The following is a 23,699-nucleotide window of genomic DNA, read 5'->3' as shown; positions in this document are numbered from 1 at the left end:
TTTACGGAGACCATGTGTGTAAAACAACGGACGACTGGAAAACCGATATTTGTCTGGTCTGCAAAGCTGTTTCAGGTCTTAACGTGTAAACACGACAGGGAATAGCGGTTCGAGCAATTCTGTGTTTGTCTTCTAGAAATTGTGTCTCACGTAAACGAAGCAAATATGAGTCTACACGTCACAGATAGGAGACATTTGATATCTATACAGAAAGGTAACTACCATCTATGCCATTTTCTTGTTTCGACTCTCTTTTGTCATCGTCAGATCTATTAATTACTAAAAAGAAAGAAAAGAAAAGGAGGCACAATAACATAAAGATAATCATAAAGTGACGTAAAAATGTATGCAAAGGTGAAACACAAAATTAAAATGAAACTTTGTGAACGTAATAATACCGAATGTGCGAGAAGTGCAGAAGACGAAACGGAGGTAGATACAAGAAGATACTGCCTGAACACCGGCCGGAGTGGCCGAGCGATTTTAGGCGCTTCAGTCTGGAACCGCGTGACCGCTACGGTCGCAGGTTCGAATCCTGCCTCGGGCATGGATGTGTGTGATGTCCTTAGTTTAGTTAGGTTTAAGTAGTTCTAAGTTCTAGGGGAATGATGACCTCAGCTGTTAAGTCCCATAGTGCTCAGAGACATTTGAACCATTTTTTATATACTGCCTGAAGCGCGCTGAGCTTCGAATGTGGCGGTGATTTTTGTATACATTCAGCAGGCTGCAACCAGAAGGTCACAAAGACCGCGCAAGTAGGCATATTGACTTTGATGAAACCAGGGAGACACCAAGCCTTCTGAGTTGTGCATGGAACCTCACTGTACTGTATACACTGAGGTGACAAAAGGCATGAGATGCCACCTAATATGGTGTTGGACTTCCTTTGTCCCGGCGTTATGCAGCAGCTGGATGTGGCAGGGACTCGATAAGTCGCTGGAAGTCCCTTGCAGAAATACGGAGCCATGGTGGCTCTATAGCCATCCATAACTGCGAAAGTGATGCCGGTGCAAGATTTTGTGCACTAACTGTCTTCTCGAATATGTCCCTTAAATGTTCGATGTGATTCACGTTGAGCGATCTTGAGTAGTCCAGAATGTCCTTCAAACCAATCGCGAACAAGTGTGTCCTAGTGACACAATGCAGTGCCATCCATAAGAATTCGATTGTTGTTCAGGAACATGAAGTTCATGCACAGCTGCAAATTCTCACCAAGGACCCGAACATAACCATTTCCAGTCAATGATCGGTTAAGTAGGACCAGAGGACCGAGTGCATTCCATGTAGATGCAGTCCACACCTTTATGAAGCTACCACCAGCTTGCACTGTGCGTTGTCGACAACTTGAGCCATGGTTTCGTGGGGTCTGCAGCGCACTACAACACTACCATCAGTGCTTATCAACTGAAATCGGGGCTCATCTGTCTAGGTCACTGTCTCCCAGCCATCTAGGGTCCTGTTGATATGATCGGTTAAGTAGGACCAGAGGACCGAGTGCATTCCATGTAGATGCAGTCCACACCTTTATGAAGCTACCACCAGCTTGCACTGTGCGTTGTCGACAGCTTGAGCCATGGTTTCGTGGGGTCTGCAGCGCACTACAACACTACCATCAGTGCTTATCAACTGAAATCGGGGCTCATCTGTCTAGGTCACTGTCTCCCAGCCATCTAGGGTCCTGTTGATATGATCATGACCCCAGGAAAGGCACTGCACGCATTGTGTTGCTGTTAGCAAACGCTCTCACATCGGTCGTCTGCTGCCATAGCCCATTAAAGCCAAATTTCGCTGCACCGTCCTACGTTCGTCATACGCCCCACTTTGCTTAATGCGATTCTTTCACGCAGTGTTGCTCGTCTGTTAGCACTGACAATGGTACACAAATTCCTCTGCTCTTGGTCGTTAAGTGAAGGCCGTCAGCCACCGCGTTTTATTTGTTGAGATGTAATGCCTGAAATGTGGTATCCTCGACACACTCGTGACACTGTCGATCTCGGAATATTGAATTCCTAACCGATTTCCGAAATAGAATGACACATGCGTCTAGCTGCAACTACCATTCAGCATTCAAAGTCTGTTTATTACCGTCACACAGCTATAAGCTTTTTGTTCTTGTTGTTGTTGTTGTTGTGCTATCATTCTCCTGCCCCATATGGGTAGGGGAGGGCCGTCAGCGGCACAATCCGCCGCTCTTCAGCCGAGTGACATGACAACTAATACAAGACGGAAATTATATATATAAAGGCGATAAAAAGGGGGCATAAAAACAGAATAAGGGGAGATAATGGAGGTAAAAGTACACTGACATGAAGACGTCCATGGGAAGACAATCAAAAAAGTCAACATAAAGTTAAAAAGATAAGGAAAACACAGTTGTCAATTCCTACAGCACAAAAAGGGGACTTAAGTCACACACATTGGTTAAGAGTTGGCCGATGTATTAAAAACACTCCAGAACAAGACACTTTAAACCCATCTGAAGAGATGAAGCACACACGACGAAGAATAAAACTGCCAGAAAGGACCTGCCGAGGGAGATGCTGGAGAGGATGGAAAAGGAGTTGAGAACAAGGTGCAGCAGGGGAGGGGGCAGGTTGAAAAGAGTAGGGGCGTAAGGGGGTGCACCAATAGGCAGGAGCAGCCATGTGCACGTCACGTCCCCTTTCGCATGAATCACCTGAGTGCAAATGACAGTTCCGCTAATGCAATGCCGTTTTATTTCTCGTGTACGCGGTACTACCATCACCTTTATATGTGCAAATCGCTGTACCATGACTTTTCCTAATGTATACTCAAACAGGCATTCGGTGAAAACTCTTTCTGCTCATTTAAAATCTTGTGGGGAACTTTTCTTTTAGCGCAATATATTTAAATTTCCTCCATTACCTCTAGATATCGCCCCTGGTTAGCTTTGTGGAAGTTGTCCAAGTTTGTTTCCACCTCCGATATTGTTTCTTTGTATGCTGGCGTATGTGTACTCAGTGTGTCTGTATTCTCTGCCTAAGGAATGCGTTCTGTCTGGCCAATAGATTGGAAGACGCTACTTTTAATTTAGGTTTACATAAAGTCCTTATAATTTTATCTGATTTTAGGTTATGATGTCATACCGACGTATTTACGTACGTTTGTCATTTAATTTAGATTATTTTCCCCCATGTTTTAGTTTGATATATGTACTTGTTATTATGGATCAGTTGTATCCATTTGCTCTGTTTACTTATAATTTACTCAGTTTTAGGTTGCTATATATATTGTTGATATATTTATGTATGTTTCTCATTAAGTTTAATTTAATTCACCATTCGTTTTAATTTGTTATATACACTTCTGACTTTGGAGCAGTTGTATCCATTTTCTCTGGCAATGTGTTTCAGAGTATCAGTTTCTTTTCTGACCTCGTCTTATGATGGCGGACGGAATATTCCGTTTCGCATTGCATCACATGAGGGCGTCGGAGTCTGTTGTCAGCCACGAGGCAATAAGTGCATAATTTTCTTTGCAGTACAATTTCCATAACTGCAGTAGATTAAACAGAATATTTTTCAAGCTGCGACTGCGCTTCGCAGTAATTCGGCATTGTTTGTTTCGTGTGTGCCATGAGGAAATATGTGCATAATCTTCTTTGCAGTCGAATTTCCGTAACTTCAGTAGATTAAATTAAATATTTCTCAAGCTGCGACCTGCGCTTCGCAGTAATTCGGCATCATTTGTTTCGTGAGTCGTCTGTGGCAAAATGTGGATAGCAGCAGTATATCGAAAATCTGCTCCACAGAGCACAGCTCCCATGATGCATGGCAGCTTTTTGAGTTGGTAGAAATAAACGATCAGAATGTAGGGAAGCACTGAACGCCTGGAACTTACGCTAGGCATCAAATGTCGGTAAAATATTTTTGCAGCTGCTGAAAAGTATGAAAGGTTTCGGAAATTAAACGTCACGTAAATCGTGTACATGATTGATGATAAAGGTGATTTCCCATCCAGTTACCACAAAACTGTTCTTACATTACCTAAAGAAACACAAGTAGATACATACCAGAGATCTCCATGACATATGACTCCTGCAAATTGCTGACGTGGAAAACAGAAAAAAAGCAGCTGCGAATTTGACGAAACTGATCCGTTTTTATTCAGAAAAATGAACAAGTCACAGGATCGAGACAAATGGCTCTGAGCACTATGCGACTTAACTTCTGAGGTCATCAGTCGCCTAGAACTTAGAACTAATTAAACCGAACTAACCTAAGGACATCACACACATCCACGCCCGAGGCAGGATTCGAACCTGCGACCGTAGCGGGATCCAGACAGACTACATACATTAAGAATGAAACACACAGAACACTGGTGCAATACTCTACAGTATTTGTTATCTGTCACAGTAACCGGTTTTCGTCTGTTACGTCATCATCAGGTACAAAGATAAGAATGCGCGGCAATGAAATATTGTTGGATCAAAGATTTTAAAGTAGTGCACGTACAGAGTCTCTTAATTTCCAGAGATGAATGGAGATACTCTGTACATGCACTACTTTAAAATCTTTGCTACAACAAAATTTCAGTGGACCATGTACTCATTTTTGTTCCTGATGATGACGCAATAGCCAAGAACCAGTTAGTGTCACAAATAATAAATACTGCGTTTGAGTGATAATGTATAAAATTTGTACCAAGAACCGATGGAACCGTCAATCAACGCACTGACATCATGCATAGTAGTGGAAGGACGAGTGAGGAAAAACATGATATCTTAATTTAATTTCTCACTAGAGAAGGTGTACTTACTGTGTAGGATAGGCAAGCCATGGGACACAGCGCTATCAAAGGTTCTCTTCCCAGGGCAGAAACATATTGTTGAACAAATAAGAAAACTCTTCTGAGTATACAAGTTTTCACCGTACGGACACAAGTTGCCGCGATGCTGGCGCATTGCCAGAATCAGCTGGAAGTTGGCAGACGTACCGCTGTTTGCAGTTCTGAGGTTTACATATTGTGGATACGGTTCCAGGATTCTTATGTCGTAAGGCGGAAGCAAGCTGAAAGGTTTATTGTCACGGGTGGTATTTCAGTTGAGCTGGATCCCTTGCCGTGCTGAGACTCAATTTTACAGTACTTCCCTGATACAAAAACACTTTATTGGCTGAACTGCCACCGCTTTTGATAACTAATTTGATGGTTCCACCATGCCCAAGATTAAAATTTCACCAAAGAGTATGAGCATACAGTGCAGAAGGATAATCCCCTCATTCGGCCAATGATGTACTGAAAGTTGTTAAATACTTTGTCATCCGGCGCTTGTGGCTATCTACTAGTTTCAGCGACAACCTCAAACATCTACAAATATACAGACAAACCTCTATGACTGCTCCCAAGTTGCTGTGTGATCTTCGGTCCTCTGTTCATCATATATAGTTAAGATACATCGAAATGCTTTCAGTAATTTTGCAGACGGAATCATCACCCAAAACAAGAGTAAAAGATACTTCTTCGCCTTTGGACAATGAATAGGTAACATGATGTAAATAATAAAACACAGTACCAGATAATTTTTTCATGAATAGCACGACGCGCGTCAGGAATTAATTCCCATTTTGATGTGCCACTATTTAAATTACTATTGTATGTGACATCTATGTGTGTGTGTGTGTGTGTGTGTGTGTGTGTGTGTGTGTGTGTGTTTGTGTGTGTGTATGTATGTGTGTGTGGGTGTCGGCGTAATTTTTTTTTCTACATCTCTTCCTGCAGTCGTCGATTTATAGTTTTGAAGGCATTATGTCTGATTCACTGCACAGATATTCACGCACAAGTAAACCACCATTCACACTGTTTCCTTTCGTAAAATAATAACATGGTACAAATGTATTTTTTTACGCATGGAAACAGGGCGAGTAATGGTTTACACGAGGTGAATTTTTGCTCAGCGAATGAGGCGTAATCCCTGAAAACAGTAGAAAGACTACCGCAGGATAATAAAAGCAGAACAACACACACATGGAGACACCACATACGATACTAATGTAAATAGTAGCAATTGGAAATGGGAATAAATTTCTGAAATATGTCGTGGTATACACGAAATAATGCTGTGTTTTATTATTTAAATCATTAATGACACAGCTGCAGACTTTCGAATTAAATATATTGTGATAAAAGGAACTAAACTAAAATACAACATCTAAGGTTTGTAACTATTACTCAAAACTGAATTTGTTAAGTAGTCGAAAGTGATGTTAGCGTTACAAGCCGTTAAACAGAATCTCTCATTGTATTATGGATGGCGGTTCGATACTATAAATATACGAAATCAGTTCTATAGGTGATATGCGCAAGGTCATTGCTCAGAACACTGTTCTAGACTTGCGAAGGCGTGTTTTCCTGCCAGCAAGATGATTTTCAGCGCGTAATAGAGCTCATCGCAAACCTTAAACAAGGTTATTGTTAATAACAAATCCTCTAACCCGCTAACGTATTTCACGACCTTACTTTTCTTGAAGATGAACTCTTTTACATTTTTATAATTCGACATTAGACTTAATATCGAGTCGTTTAACTCAATATGAGGTAGAAGTACGATTTTAAAATCTAGGGGACAATGCTGAAATATTACAAAACAATAACGATACAAGATATGTAGGCTGCTAAATCGTAGATTTTTGTACTGATTCAGAAAATTGTTTTATTTTTATTTATTAGAAGTGAAACGAGAGGAGGCGAAATTCGTACCGAAGAGACAGCCATTAACACAGATCTCCTAAAATCTTGAAATATCGCTAGAAGGGCATAGGCCAACCTCATTTAGAACAACTGCGTGATGCAGATCACTCAAAATGAGTACAAAATGTCGCATAACAGGCAGGTCAAACACCGCTGCCACTGTAATATACTTTGGCTAAGCCTGAAGAGGTGGACCAACTAAATATGGCATAAGACTCTGTGGAGAAACTGAATACGGTCGAAAACGCCGAATGACGTTGCGTTAAAGGCTTGCCGTGTTGGAAGAATCATCATCATAACAGGCTTAGAAGCTAAACAGCAGTGGTATGTTCAGCTTTGTCAAACTACAGATGACGAAGTCTTTTGACCGGTAAAGAGCAACAGTCAGGCCGGCTATTATTTGAGGGAAAAAAATCATCGAAATTGATCGTACTTGTCGAAGTTATTTGCGATTGTGACTGAAAATAAAATTTTCTTGAAACGAAAGCTGACGTTTTGCCATCAGGAGTCTAATTTTAAAAAATAGTCACCATATTCTCTTTTCAATACGTACAACTCATCGTCCTGATATCTCTGAGTAAATTTGATAGTGGTACGCAATGTTCTTCCTCTTGTCATTTTCAAACTGTGCAGTGGTCGACAAACGCGAGAAATGTCCCTACTTTGTCTTTGTGCAGGTGAGCCACTACCAAGAATTAAGTGACACTCTATTTGACTTGTGAGGATGTACCTGAAGAAATGCTTCTGCTGTAAAATAAGACACTTCTCGCCATACAGGTTCTTCCACATTATAGAGACACGTTTGCACAGTGTATCATTCTACTAAATGCATGTGTGTGGACGAAGTTAAATTTAGGTATAACACCAAGTATTGACTAAATCTCAAACTTTACAAGTTACTGTAAGGCACTGACTAATGAAAACGTTTTTCTCATCAGTAGTAAACATATAGCTGTTTACCTTTCATCACCGCAAAAATCGACAATGACCGATTCCATAATCCATATCCTGATGTAAACTACATTTCCACCATGTTTGAGTAATATTGTGACTGTCTATGTACAGCTTACAAACCGAGTCAGGCAATGAATATCAGAAAGTAATGCAGCAACCCAATTACTGCCCAATGTTCAGTGCTTATAATGTTACAATACAATTCTGTAATACATGACAAATTAAATCTGAATGCGGAAATGTTACGCAGAGATAACGCTAAATATTCAGTGCAGCTTACCAACTGAGTTCAAAAGTCGTCCTGTGTTCAACACAGGCAGTTCCACAAACAACAAAACAAATGATTGTACGTTATCGCCTTCCTGTCCTATCACAATCCCCGGTCTCAGCGCTCGCTCCCCCCCCCCCCCCCCCCCTTCCCCCACTACAATCCTTACATTGGTTACAGTTTGTAAGTTATGAAGTACTTAATCTTAGATTATGTTAATAATTTTGTTGTTGTATGGATGGTATGTATGAATAAATAAACCTAATGATGAGACAAACGTGCTCTAATATTATAACAATGTATTAAATAAATAAATAAGTGATATGACTGGTAACAATACAAAAAATTTAGTGAAAAATAGATGCCGATAATTCTACTTGTGATTTCTTTCTGCCGGCCGATGCCAAACAACATTTTATTCCACGTTTAGTCATTCGACGATGGCTATCCGGTCCTCCAAATGTTCAAAATGAAGGCACAGTGTTAGCACTAGTAGTTGTAAATATCGGCACAATTATGTACAAACTTTAAAATAGAAGTTACTGAACACGTATTGGAAAAAAACTTTGACAACAGAAGCATAACCGTTGCCGTTACGAACTGTACCTCAGTGAACTCGGGCGGACATGAAGAACGGACGTACGGTGCTGCCGTGCTTTAGCTTTTCACAGTAGTTCCTGTTAAGTAGTAACTATCTCTTTTGATGAAGTACAAAAATTTTCAGCCCTGTATCAATCTCTTCATCTCAGAATAGATCTTCCATGCTACGTCATAAGTGATTAGTTGGATGTATTAAAATCTCTGTCTTCCAATTCAGTTTTTGCCCTCCGTAGTTTGGAAGTTATTCTCTGACTTGCTAACACATGTCCTATCTTCCCGTCCCTTCCTCTTGTAGGGGTTTTCCACATGTTCCTTTCTTCGCCGATTCCTTGGAGAACCTCCTCATTCTTTCTTAATCCATCCACTTAATTTTCAACATCCTGCCACAGTACCACAACTCGAATACCTCAGTTCTCTTGCATTTCCGTTTTCCCACCGTCCACGTTCAGTACCGTAGAATTCTGTGGTACAAACGTACATTGTCAAGAATATTTTCCGCAAGTGCCGATGTTTGATACTAGAAGTCTTCTTTTCCGAGATATGTCCCCTTTGCTCGTGCTGCTTTACTTCTCGTACACTTTTCGCTTCGTCCCTTGTCAGTTACTTTGGTTCCAAGGCAGTAGAATTCCATACCTTCGTCTACTTTGTGGTCCTCAACTTTCATGTTAATTTTATTGCTAATCTCATCTCTGCTAATCTCATCACTTTCGTCTTTCTCCAGTTTACTCTCAGTCCACATTCTATACACATTAGATGGTTCATTTCCTTCAGCAGATCTGGTAATTGTTCTTCACCTTACTTATGAAAGCAATGATGTTAGCGAATATTATCACTGATATCCTTTCACTCTGAGTTTTTATTCCGCTCTTGAATCTTCCATTTATTTCTGTGTTTGCTTCATAAATATATACAAGGTTCAGTCACATTAAGTGACCAACGCTTCGACGTCAACGTGCAACCAACACCCGCACGCTGCCGGTGGTAGTACTACCAGCGGACGTACAATAATCGTGTCGGAGGGACGAGAAAAGCAGTGCAGTCGATACGGAAACGGAACGATTTACCAGACTACCGAGAGGACGTGCTCATTAGCTTTCAGGCTAAGGATGGAAGCATTTCCGAAACGGCTTAGTTTATGAACTGTTCGACTGCCGTCGTGGTTAAACTATACCGTGCATGGCAAAACGGCAGTAGCCAAACCCGGCGCCAAGGCAATCATCGTGCACCACGGGCCCCAGAAGACAGAAGTGAACGACTGCTGCGGAGATGTGTGCGGGCGAATGGACGCGCAATGTTTGAGCTACTGACCGCCCACATTAATCAAGGGGCTACGACCAGTGTCTCCTCAGCGACCGTTGCCTCCGAAGCAGACGCCCGCGTCGTGGGCATGGTGACTTCTGTTCATCGGCAACGAAGGTAGGAATTTGCACGCCAATACTGCAGCTGTACGTCCAGTGAGTGGTGACAGGTGGCCTTTTCAGATGATTCACGTTTTATGCTCCATCGGACAAATGGCCGTTGACGTGTACGCCTTGAGACGTCTGAAAACTAGGGTCCGTGCTGGAGGACGAAGCGTTATGGTCCGGGGAAGGGTTCCGTGGCTTTCCCTGGATTATCTCGTCATTCTGGTAAGCGCAATGGATCAACACAAGTATGCATCTATCCTTGGGGATCACGTCCGTTCCTACAGGCAGCTGGTTTTTTCTTGGCCCGATGGCAACTACTAGGAGGACAATGCAACGTGTTATACAGGGTGAAAAGTATTTAAACCGACAAACTCTGGGAGATTGTAGGGGACATCAAAACAAATATTTTTCCCCAATGTCATTTTTTCCTGTGAGGAGTATTTAAACCGGTAGAGGAAGATTTTTCTGGCGGCAAATTAATTAAACCAAACACCTTTGCATTTTTTATGACGAAGAGACAACACATTAACACAGCTTAATTTCAATTATAGTAGATTTTCAAAAATTCCTCCATTGACACATAAACAAAGGTTACACCGTCGGATCATGTTCTGTCTGACACGGGCAAAAACCCCAGGAGTATTCTGAATTGTTCCTACTGCTGCTACTATCCGGGCAACCAGATCCTCTTCTGATGCAACAAGAGTTGCGTAAACAAGGTAGCGCATCTCTACCCACACAAAAAAGTCCAGAGGGGACATATTTGGGGATCGAGCAGGCCATGGCACAGTACCACCTCTGCCAGTACACGTCTATGTGAACCGTCAGTCCAGGAATCGACGCACGCGACGACTGAAATGTGCCGGCACTCCGTCATGTTGGAACCACATGCTTTGTTTTGTAGGGAGCGGGACGTCTTCCACCAATTCTGGCAATACCCTGGCGAGAAAATTGTAATAGTGCTCACCATTTAATGGCCTAGGTAGCAGACACGGCCCAGTTAAACAGTCCCCAACAACACCGAGCCGGCCGCGGTGGTCTAGCGGTTCTAGGCACGCAGTCCGGAACCGCGCGGCTGCTACGGTCGCAGGTTCGAATCCTGCCTCGGGCATGGATGTGTGTGATGTCCTTAGGTTAGTTAGGTTTAAGTAGTTCTAAGTTCTAGGGGACTGATGACCACAGATGTTAAGTCCCATAGTGCTCAGAGCCATTTGGACCATTTTGAACAACACCGACGCACACATTAACGAAGAACCGCACTTGATGAGCGCTAGTAAGTGTGGCATGTGGGGTATCCTCACTCCAAACATGCGAATTGTGCATGTTGAAGACTTCATCGGTAAAAACACAGAGGATGGAAATGTAGGATGCATTTAACACAGTTCCAGGTACCACTGCCAAAACTGTGCTCTGTGTGGATAATCAACTGGTTCCAGGTTGTGAACACGCTGTAAGTGAAATGGACGTAACAAGTGCTCTCGAAGGACTGTTCTTACATTTGTCTGATTCGTCCCCATGTTACGTGCAATTGCACTAGTGCTGATTGAAGGATCCCGCTCCACATGCTGCAAGACAGCTTCCTCAAATCGCAGCGTTCTTACCGTGCGAGGGCGTCCCTGTCCAGGTAATCTGCTAAATGACCCGTTCTCATCCAGACGTTGGTACACAGCAGCAAAGGTGCGGGATACGGCGATTAGGATATTGTTGTTGATAAACCCGCTGTGCAGCTCGTCCGTTGTGGTGCGATACGCAGTACGCACCAACCATGTACTCACTCCAGCTCTATCGCTGCACTAGTAAACAGAGACAATGCATTACTACACTGGTGGACAGCAGTTGCCTACAACTGAAGAGCGTAATACGCCCTCTAACAACTGAGACCGTAACACGACCTCTAACAGGTGAAGAGCGTAATATAGCCTCCAGCAGTTTAAGTAATCCTCATAGGAAAAAATGACATTAGGGGAAAATATTTGTTTCGATGTCCCCTACAACCTCCCAGAATTTTGCTTTAACTTTGCTTTTCATATCTTTTATGTAAAAATTAATGAACATAATATTTTGAGCAGTGTTTCGATTTGTTTGCACTGTAAGTAACGTCAAAATTAAAATCGTTTCGCAGAAGGTGGCGATCCAGGGACTCGCGAACTACTGTTCTGTCCTCTTTCCGCTGCGCCAATCGCTGCCTGCCATCTTCGCTAACGTAAACTGTCCGTGGCTCCCCCCACATGCATCATACATGCTAATTTTTTCCTAAACGTTTGGCGCTACCACTTCTGTCACTTTTATTTCTGGCCAAACCCTCAATATACCATAAATATCGACGAAATCGGGGATGACGAGTTTTCATATCCATTCTTGTAGCAACACTTCATGAAAATTCAGTGTTTGTTGTGCGTCGCCTTCATGTTACAGCAACTTTAATGTCCAGCTCTGTATAAGCTTGAACAGAAGACGGTAGTGCAGACAAGAATAGTAAGAAGTGCACGGAACACAATCTACGTCGGAGCGATCAGTGTCGGTGGTTGGGCGACTGCCTTACCTTCCGGACGAGCTCTCCCACCATGCCGTCCCATCCGCCCTCCACTTCAGGGTTCTCGGCGCCGTACTGGCCGTCCTTCACGATGCGCAGCTCGTCTGAAACAGGCGACACAAGCTTTATTTCTGGCTAACGAGAACGTCTACAAAGCCGAGACCCAAGTGCCTTCATAATCGCCGTGGAGAAGTCATTACTACCCGACAACACGGGACATGGAGCGCACGCTCAAAGCTTTCAAACTCCGGAATTGCACCGATAAGATCGTCATCAGCGACTCGTTAATTCTAGGCAAGACACTCGGGACTCTGTGATTTTAATAGTCTCATGACAACGCTGATTTTTGTAATACCAGAAAGGTTCAGTGTAAATGTCTTACAATCTGGCTCTTTATTTTATTCCACACCCTCCGTACTTTCCATTGTCGCTATTATGTACATCATAATCCCTTATCCCGTCTTATTCTTCATCTACAATTCAATTTTTCGATCTGTGTAACATAAAAAAAATTGTTCAAATGACTCTGACCACTATGGGACTTCTGAGGTCATCAGTCCCTTAGAACTTAGAACTACTTAAACCTAAGTAACTTAAGGACATCACGCACATCCATGCCCGAGGCAGGATTCGAACCTGCGACCGTAGCGGTCGCGCGGTTTCAGACTGCAGCGCCTAGAACCGCTTGGCCACTGAGGCCGGCTGTGTAACGTAGGTGAATGTGTAGTACTCCTTTTGGTGTTGATGTCATAGGAAGTAAAATGATTTTAAATATAATATTTCTGCTGAAATTCAGTGAGAAGAAAGGTACAATGTTTTCTACATAGAAGACAGCAGAAAGCACGAACGTCAAGTAAATAAACTACTCAAAGAAACTTTAGCACCGCCTGCATATCTGTGAAGATACATGGACCTAGATTCAAGGGGAGGTGGGAATGAAATAATAGCACTCCATCTTCAGGCCACAAGTGGCCCATCTGGACCATCCGACCGCCGTATCATCCTCAGCTGAGGATGCGGATAGGAGGGGCGTGTGGTCAGCACACCACTCTCCGAGTCGTTATGATGGTTTTCTTTGAGCGGAGCCGCTACTATTCGGTCGAGTAGCTCCTCAATTGGCAACACGCGGCTGAGTGGACCCCAAAAAATGGCAACAGCGCATGGCGGCCCGGATGGTCACCCATCCAAACGCCGGCCACGCCCGACAGCGCTTAATTTCGGTGACCTTACGGGAACCGGTGTATCGACTGCGGCAAGGCCGTTATCCGGAATGAAATAATAAGCCTTCTGAAATTAAACAAATAATTTTACTGTAAAATTAAAATAAAGAAATACTCGACATAAAACTCTATAGTAAAGTACACATCTTTACATGTCTGTAGAATCAAACTCTGCTACTCGTTAAGTGGCGCGGGGTAAATTTCCTACTCGTTAACATTCTGTACCATCCTTCCCATGCATTGTAATATACCTCGATTTTCATTGGCATGCTGTTCTTGAGTTGGTGGAAACTTTTCTGCAAAATACTGTCCCATTCTTGGACAGCACTCCTGCTCTAATCAAGCTGTGGATGTAGAGGATTGTTGTGACAACGAAGAACAAAAATCTTTCAGATATCGTCTGACACAGATCTTTATGAGCAAGGTAACTAAAGTCAGGTGGGACGAGTTGGGGCTCCATCATGATGTAATCACATACGTCCAATAAGATCAAGTGTGATATCTTCCAACGAAGTGGGATTTCACAATATTGCTACTTTTGAGGACACCGTCTCTTCTAAAATACTTCATCTAGAAAATGTACAGCTACGTAAGCAGGAAAGCAAGGACGGACCAAACAACGCTTCAGAACTCATTCGGTCAACAAAACCGAGATACAAAATAGGAAGAGCAGAACATTGCTGTTCTTTTGAGTAATAGTGGTTTACTTGCTACACATGTGTCATTTTATCGTACTGGTGCAGTTGGTGTTTGACTGAGTGCTGATGAAAGACTTCACATCTACGCGGAAAAGGGCGGTTTCTTTTAAGTTGAATGTTTCCAGAGTCTTTCTTGACGGATGCTTTTTAGTACCATTGGCTCAGTCTTCGGAATAGTGTTAGTAACTCGTACGTTAGCTGTCTTTGTGTAAGTACTTAGCCCAACACAACCTGGAACCCGCCCTATTACTTCTTTTTGCTTATAAATATCACAATCTCTATCCATGAAGTAGATACACAACCATTTCAGTAGAGTTGACTGACTGTTCACTTAAACTTGAAATGGAAAAGTCAATATGTCCAATACGCAGGTGGAAAGCTAAGGTTACTGCGTTCACTCTACAAACATTTCATAACATCTCTGTAAAGCTGTGATGTCTTCTCTACTATGCGCAAGGGCGTATCAGTTCGACTATAGGAGTAGACATGTTGTAAATCGTTTATATTAAAGGCAGTTACTTCACGTTTTTTATTGCTGTAAGGAACATGAAAATTCGAAACTTTCCGTTGAAAAAATTTGCTTTCCAAGTTAGATTATGTGTCTCATATTAAATTCTGACAACATTCTAGTCCTCCGTACCACGATGGCATATGTTACTGTGGATAAAAGGACTGGCAGAGTATCTGATTTCCTCTCTGGGACGCTTCGAACACTACGTAGTTGTTTCTAGAGAGGTCAAGTCCGTAGGACTGTTTCCTAAAATTCGCGATACTTAGTGAATTATCGCTAATTGTTGCAGTAACTGGCAGCTTACTCCTAACATGATTGAAAGTAACACAATGTACATAATGGGCGAAAGGATACAACATACTCTCATATTCAGAAAAAAAGCAGAACACCTTGAACGACTAGAGATAGGACGTTCGTATTCACAGGATATGTACATTAGTTTGGACAGCAGAAATGATTACCACTTCAGTCACTTCGATTCAACAAGTGCACTGTTATCTAGGAGGCACTGGGTCTACCATGGGCCTTGATAACTTGTAGTGTTTGGCATTGAGTCACAGTACTGCACCTGACGTTTCACCATATCCCACACATTTTCGATTGGCGACAAGTCTGGTCATCTGGCGGCTAGACCAAAAGGCTGACATCTTGTGAAACCATGAAACCACGTTTTCGCGCAGAAAAATGTGGACAATATTGTCATGTTAAAAAATGGCGTCTAGGGTGTTGTGTAGGAACGATATGGCTGTGGGTCGCAGGATGTCAGTAAAGTAGGTCGCAGTGGTCTCTGTGCCCTGGACATGTACCAACACTGATTTGTGGCTGTAGCCTAAAGTACACCACACCATAAGGCCTTGAGTTGGCGCTCTATGTCTTGTGTGAATGCAGGCACTGTGAGGCGCTCCCCCTGTCTGCGGAGAACGAAAATACGGCCATCATTTTCAAACAGGGAGAGCCTGGATTCGCCCGAAGACACTATCTGATGCCATTCCTGTTCCCATCGACGACGCTCCATGCACCACTGACGTCTAGCATGTTTTTTTTTTTTTTTACTTTCGTCAAAGGTAGGCGGAGAATGGTCGACGAGCACGTAACCCATGCCGTAGTAAACGGCGACGGACTGTCGCTCCTGATAGTGTGCGATGTGTTAAACTGTTCCAATGTTGCGCGAGAGCCGATGAGGACTCAGATCTATCCTGCAATGCCATTTGGATGAGGTGATGATCAGCTCATAGGGTGGTGTGGATGGTGTAACCTGACCCATCTTTTCGTGTTCCACATCGTCGAACACGAGCAGCAATTTCCCGGACGGATGCGTCACATTTTCTCGTGCCAATAATGCTCCCTCTTTCATACTCACTGGTTTGACGGTACGGTTCGCGCACACCTCTGCGAGGCATCCTGCACGTCTGCTCAAGTCATAGTGATCGATCACCTTCGGTCTATAGCGACAACGATAGCCGCAGGCACATTTTACCGGTAGGTGTCGTTGCGCTGCGATATCGATGTTGACCTTGAACTGCGGGTCGACATGGTTCAAATACTAATTATTTCTGCGTTGAAATACTAATTATTTCTGCTGAACATACTAATTTACATGTTCTATGAATTGAAGGTCCTATCTCTAGTCGTTCAAGGTGTTCCGTTTTTCAGAACATGTGTGTACTTTTACTTCACATTTTGTGGTCATTGTATGGACAGTTACAAAACTCAAAGTATGTGTCTGAAAAAAGTTAGGTGCAGCAAAGTTGGTCGTGTGAAAACCAGATTCCAGGCTGGTACTTTCCAAAAAAACCCAGGGGAAATGGAACACGTCCAAAAAACAGTGCTTACGAACATCTAGCTCGGCAGTTATTGAATACTGTTTGTCCAGATGTGTCCATATTCACGTTATAATAATAATAACAATGCAGGGGAATCATTGGAAGGTGCTTCATGTAGGACAAGAATCACCGTTGAGAGTATTTAAACATTACAAGAGCTGAAGTTCCATTACTAGTGAAAACTATGTTGCTTTCCCCAAGTTCTCGCTATATAGACCATCATTAAGAGAATTCGAGCATATACCGAGAGGTACCCGTTCCGCTCACTAGACTCTAATGGAAGAGAGTGAAGGAAAAATTGTTCCGGTGCTTCACTTGACCTTGCGGTCGTACAAATAAGCAAGTTGTCAGAATCCTGCTGTTGACTCTTGCATAAAGGCCCCCAGTCTATTTGACGATTATCCACAGGATAGAATACTGTACTTGCTACTAAATAACATACACAGACACAATATTCACGACTTAAGCAGCAGAATCACTCAAAAATCAAATATTATCGGCCAACAGTTGGAACATCGGTCAATGTACTCCGTTTCACACAGTCGTTGAATAATAATAAACGCTTACGGCAGTTTGTGTCATGATTTAGTGGCAGACCGTTCTTTCTACCCCGTGCAGTCGGCCACGACATCGCTGCTCTCGCGCTAGTTATGGCTAGAGAACGCAGTCCGCCGCGTTTGTGGCGAGCTTAGCGCCGCTCCGAGATGACCTGGGGCGACACGAAATATCAGTAGGCAGTTACCTGCCCCGTCCGGACAAGGAGACGTCAGTCGGGAACCAGTGCGCTGACCGCGTGGAGCGGTCGGGATGCACGCAGAGTGTCGCCAGTTGTCAACGCGGGGAGAGGATGTGCTGCATGGCAGCGGCTGAGGTTGACGGAAGCGGGGACAGTGGCGCAGAAGTTGCGGTGACATGAAGAGAGGCCTCAGACGGTAGCCGTGGTGCGTGCAGTTGGCAAGTCGAGGGCTGGTTGTGCAACTGAATTGGGGCATTATCCGAACCGCCTGAAGTGTTGTAGCAGGCCTAATGCGACGCAGCAGCCACAATGGGAACAGTGAACAGCCAGTTAGTGCGAAGCCTACTGTATAGGTGGTGTGTCGAGGAGCCGGGATTGGGACTCCACTAATGGTCGACACGCTTCGTGGCCGCAGAATCTGCACACAACTGGCCGCATGGTGACAGGCGTCCTCCCGAATACGATTTCATAAGATTCGCAGGCAAGGGCTTCATCGTTACAAGAGAGGAAATAATAGTGTGCTTTATGAACCAACAGTGGAATGTTGGTCGGATGAGTTGATTCACGCTGTGTTTTGCGTATGGTAAAGGATAGAAGCGATGTGCACGGAGTGTAGAGAGCTCTCAGTATATTCCACGCCGAATTACTGTGTGCATAGTGTTGTGCGCTGACGTTACTATGTTTGCTAGCATGCTGGGTGTGCTGTTGTTTTCTCAAGACGAGAGCTATGAGTCTCTTCTCTCATTATTAAGCTGTGAGCAGCATTATTAGAATTATACATAGTAGTAATGTTGCTGTAGTGAGTCACCCGGTAAATCGACTGGTTAAAACACCTAGTATTTAGGAGTTAAGTGTAAACGTATGGAAACACATTTAAATTTGAGGGCAGGTTTCCTGATTCATTGTTTGTGCTACGTGATTCTGCTTGGAAGCTATTTTCATTTTGTGGTTCAAATGGTTCAAACGGCTCTGAGCACAATGGGACTTAACTTCTGGGGTCATCAGTCCCCTAGAACTTAGAACTACTTAAACCGAACTAACCTAAGGACATCACACACATCCATGCCCGAGGCAGGATTCGAAACTGCGACCGTAGCGTTGATTTTGTGATTGTTGTGTTTTCTGGGTCAGGAGGGAGAATGTTGTGAACTGTTCGTGTGGTTGTCCCCAATATTAGAGTTATTAGAGTGGTGTTATCGTTGTGTTGAACAAACTGGGCCACATATTTAAATGTAGTTTGACAAACTGCTGTTTTTTAACTGTCAAGGAAGCAATTTTTGGATCAATAAATAATTAATAAATAAAAATAGCGTGGAGAGCTGCATAAAACCAGCCTCTGGACTGAAGACGACAACAACAACAACAAATAATGTTAAAGTAACCCAAAACCCACAACATATTCAGCTCAGACCACACTACACCCAGATTCTACGCCAAGCTGTAGTAACATCTTCCATGGAATCATCAGTCTTCTGACTGGTTTGGTGCGGCCCGCCACGGATTCCTCTACTGTGCCGACCTCTTAATCTCAGAGTAGCACTTGCAAACTATGTACTCAACTATTTGCTGGATGTATCCCAAGCTTTGTCGTCCTCTATAGTTTCGTCCTTTACAGTTCCGTCCAGTGTCATAGAACTTATTCCCTGAAGTCTTAGAAGAGGGCCTATCTTCCTATCTCCTCTTCTTCTCAATGTTTTCCGTGTATTTCTTTCCTCGCCAATTCTACAGAGAACCTCCTCATTCCTTATCTTACCAGTCCACCCAATTTTCGACATTCTTCTGTTGCTTCTATTCTCTTCTTTACGGTAGGCAGCAGAATTCCTTAAATTCACCTGCTTCGTGTTCACGTTTTATGAAGTTAAGATTCCCTCTGTTTAATTTCTTCTACTTCTCATTACTTTCGTCTTTCTTCGATTTACTCTCAATCCATATTCTGTACTTATTAGATTCTTCATTCTGTTCAGGATGACCTGTAAACACTCTTCACTTTCAATGAGAATAACAATGTCAACATCAAATATTAACGCTGAAATCCTTTCATCTTCAATTTTAATCCCACTCTGGAACCTTTCCTTCATTTCCCTCCCTGCTACTTCGACGTATAGATTGAACAGCTGGAGTGAAAGACTACATCCCAGTCTTACACCATTTCCTAATCCGTGAACTTCGTTCTTGGTCTTCCACCTATTACGGTTCTGTCGCCACTGTCGTCTATTGCAATCTTGGGAACTGTGTGGGTAATGTTTTTTCCCCAAGGTTTAATGGTATATCGTCAGTCTCACACATTCTAAACAGCAATGTGAATAATCATTTTTTTGCCACTTTCCATCTTATGGAATGTTACCTATCCCTTCTGCCTTATTTGATTTAAAATCTTCCAAAGCTCTTCTAAATTCTTAATTTCCTACCTCTTCCCTATCAAGTACTGTTTTTTCTTCTGACATGTTATCAGATAAGTCCTCTGCTTCGAAGAGGTCCTCAATGTGCTCATTCTACCTATCCGGTCTTTCCTCTGCATTTAAAAGTGGAATTCCCATTGCACCCTTAATGCTGTCGCCCTTGCTTTTAATTTCATCGAATATTGTTTTGGCTTTTCTAATGCTGAGCCAGTCCTACCAAAAATCATTTCTTTTGCGATTTGTGCACGTTTCTCATGTAGCCATCTCGCCTTAGCTTCCCTGCAGTTCCTACTTATTTCATACCTGTTTCTTTTTTTTATTCCTGAAATTCCCTTAACATTGTTGTCCTTCATTCTTTCGTTGATCACCTAAAATATTTCTTCTGTTACCAAAGGTTTCTTCGCAGTTACCTTCCTCGTACTTGAGGTTGTCTCTCTAATCTCTGTCATTGCCCTTTTTAGAGGTTTCAGTTCCTCTTCAACTACAGCCTCAGAAAACTTCAAGCATCTCTCTCCATTCTTTATTACTTCCGTATCTCACTTTTTTGCGCATTAAATTCTTCTTGACTAACCTCTTAAAAGCCGCGCGGGATTAGGCGAGCGGTCTCAGGCGCTGCAGTCATGGACTGTGCGGCTGGTCCCGGCGGAGGTTCGAATCCTCCCTCGGGCGGGGTATGTGTGTTTGTCCTTAGGTTAGGATAATTTAGGTTAAGTAGTGTGTAAGCTTAGGGACTGATGACCTTAGCAGTTAAGTCCCATAAGATTTCACACACATTTGAATATTTTAACCTCTTAAAAGGACTTTTATTCAAAACTTGAGTGTCGTCAATTCACCGCTCTTCTGTCATATGTTTCTCCGCCAGTCACTGCCAGTGACACAATTCCTGCATCCTACATATGCATACCAGAACAACCGTCTCTCCTGTGGCAAGAATAACTGCCCGTTCCAACTGACTAGAATTCCATTCACCAAAGACAAGGCTGACAACCTGTAACTTGCTTAATATTTTTTTTTCGAATAAATTATTGGTGCTATCTGGTGCCTTTTACTACCAATTAAAATGAATTTCCTGTATGAGTCTGCGATCGCTATGGATTTTTGTGAATAAAGCCGTCTAGATGGGTCAATATATTTCTCTGTTGATAATACCTTTTCGGTTACTGCAATCATCAGATCAAAACAAAGAACTTGCAAGAGAAAGTTCTGAGTCCGTATGATGATGAAGTCCCATACTCGACAGAGCGTAGGGGAACGATGCGGTAGATCCGCACCGACGAACTAGGCAAGGTCCTAGTGGAGGTGGTTTGCCATTGTCTTCCTCCTACCCTAATGGGGACGAATGATGGTGAAGACGACACAACAACACCCAGTCATCTCGAGACAGGTGAAAATTCCTGACCTCCGGGAATTGAGCTCGGGACTCGGTGCTGGGGAAGCCAGAACGCTACCGCGAGACCACGAGCTGAAGTCTTAGAGTCAGTATAAATAATCCGTATGCGTAAGTGAGGCATCAAATAATTTATGCATATTTTTTATTGATGAAAACACTGGACGTTAATTTACTAGTTATAATTTTTGATCTGATGATAGAAGTAGCAATTATAAATAAAGAAACATACTGAGTGACCCGGACAGCTTTATTCAGGGAATCTGTTATTTACTTTTCTTCAATTGTTCGCCTTCGGCGTACTGTGGACCGCAGGATGCAAATGGCGTGCTGGTTAGTTTTTTCTTCCCCAGAAACTACAGCTGGAATACATATGTTCGTTCCTAGAGGCATCCGACCATCTCGTCATCACTTAAACTAACCAAGCGAAATCCGTTAGTAACCATGCCAACCCTGTACCGAAGCTGGATAAAGAAATAAGAAAAAGAGGGCGGGATAACGTTTTGCTTAGTTTTTCTTTGACCCTAGAGAGTATTAGTAAAATTAAGGTATATGATGCAGATTCCATTCATAAAATTAAACTGCAACAAAAATATTTGTAGAGAGAGAGATAGAGAGTGTGATTACGTCGATCATTTGTTCTCCAAGCCGTATTCGATTCGTAAGATCGGTACGTTGACAAGCAAGCAGTCCTAAATAGAAGGAATGATAGTCCAAAGCTCACTATTTTTCAACAGCAAATATCTGTTTAACCTACAAGTGTACATCTTCCCCGGAAGAGTTTGTACACAGAAAACAAACATGGGAACTGAATGAAAAGTAAGAATTTTTTTTGTACGACACTATACTCCTTCAAAAAGAAAGTTTAATGATCGCAGTAAACCTTTAAAGACGTAGCACTGTTTTATGGAACAGGAAGCTGATCAGAATGAGGGCGTCTCTACCACCTTCAGTACTCTGGCCCTACCGAGAAAGACAATAACCATTGTAAAACTAGGTTCAGAGCGGATGATATATTGCGGCAGTTCTTTCTCCTTACAATCGCTGTGAACTCATACATTCTTCTAGTGACGCAAAAACTGAAACGATGGAAGTCGTTTCCGGAGAACATTATTTTGCGCATCTTATCTCGAACAGTCGTTCTGGCGAAAGAACAAATTGCCGATTCAGGTCGTAAATAGGGCTCCAACTATTACCACGTCTAGAAATATCTGTCCGCCGGCAAAGCGATTCTGCAGTTTCAGTGTACAGTGCCAGATTGCAGCAGTCCTCGTTTTGTACGACATAAATCTCTCTTCTGCTCTCGATAAACGTTACACTTTCAAGAGCGTCTAGAGCTTTTTATCATTTGAATTATGACGTTACATCTTCCGTTGCTGAAGATTTTATAATAGTGCTTAGTGCACTAAAGTCACAGATTTATGTAATCTTTACGCTTTGCGTTATTCAGAGACGATGATACGGTATTGTATCATGCAGTAACTACGAATTTTTCGATATCCAGCGAAGTAACAACATATGCAGCTACTTTGTACTGCCCGCAAGACGCCGCCTGATTCAACACACAAGTTCACAATTTCTGTACCACCAGTTACTGTTCAAATGGCTCTACGCACTATGGGACTTAACATCTGAGGTCATCAGTCCCCTATACTTAGAACTACTTAAACATAACTAACCTAAGGACATCACACGCATCCAAGCCATAGGCAGGATTCGAACCTGCGACCGTAGCAGCAGCGCGGTTCCAGACTGAAGCACCTAGAACCGCTCGGCCACATTGGCCGGCTACCACTATTTAATTCATTACTTTGTTATGAGTTGTTTTCACGACGTACTACAATGGCGTATTGCAAGTCAATATACAGTCTTCACCTACGTATTTAAGGTTACATGCTTGTTATTCAAGGATGAGATCAAATAAAAAAAACTCCGTCCGAGCACACCTCGGATAGAACAACAGTACCGACCGACCACCGTGTTATCGTCAGCTGATATGAGTAACTGGATGCGCTTATGGACGGACATGTAGTCAGACGTCTGCTTTCCTGGCCGTTGTCAGATTTCTTGATCGCAGCCGTTACTTATCACAAGGGACCCTCCACATCGCACCCCCCTCAGATTTAGTTGTAAGTTGGCACAGTGGATAGGCCTTGAAACACTTAACACAGATCAGTCGAGAAAACAGGAAGAAGTTGTGTGGAACTATGAAAAAATAAGCAAAATATACAAACTGAGAAGTCCATGTGCAAGATAGGCAACATCAAGGATAGTGTGAGCATAGGAGCGCCGTGGTCCAGTGGTTAGTGTGAGCAGCTGCGGAACGAGAGGTCCTTGGTTCAAGTCTTACCTCGAGTGAAAAGTTTATTTTCGCAAAGTTATGATCTGTCCGTTCGTTCATTGACGTCTCTGTTCACTGTAATAAGTTTAGTGTGTGTGTTTTGCGACCACAC

The 23,699-nt window shown here is 42.9% G+C and overlaps 1 protein-coding gene across 1 annotated transcript in view; it reads right to left on the bottom strand.

The window, feature by feature from the left end:
- The window catches only part of LOC126480895 (glutamate receptor 1-like), a 1,132,174-nt gene that overhangs the window by 109,624 nt on the left and 998,851 nt on the right, over window positions 1-23,699 (bottom strand). Inside the window, exon 12 of the mRNA XM_050104292.1 lies at window positions 12,482-12,576. Within this exon, the coding sequence (XP_049960249.1) occupies window positions 12,482-12,576 (95 nt within the window). The remainder of the gene's footprint in view (window positions 1-12,481; window positions 12,577-23,699) is intronic.

The sequence above is a fragment of the Schistocerca serialis genome, chromosome 5, assembly GCF_023864345.2.
Source record: "Schistocerca serialis cubense isolate TAMUIC-IGC-003099 chromosome 5, iqSchSeri2.2, whole genome shotgun sequence".
In the NCBI taxonomy this organism is placed as follows: domain Eukaryota; kingdom Metazoa; phylum Arthropoda; class Insecta; order Orthoptera; family Acrididae; genus Schistocerca; species Schistocerca serialis.
The sequence above is the reverse complement of the archived record's forward strand: the minus strand, read 5'-3'. Positions and strand labels throughout refer to the sequence as shown.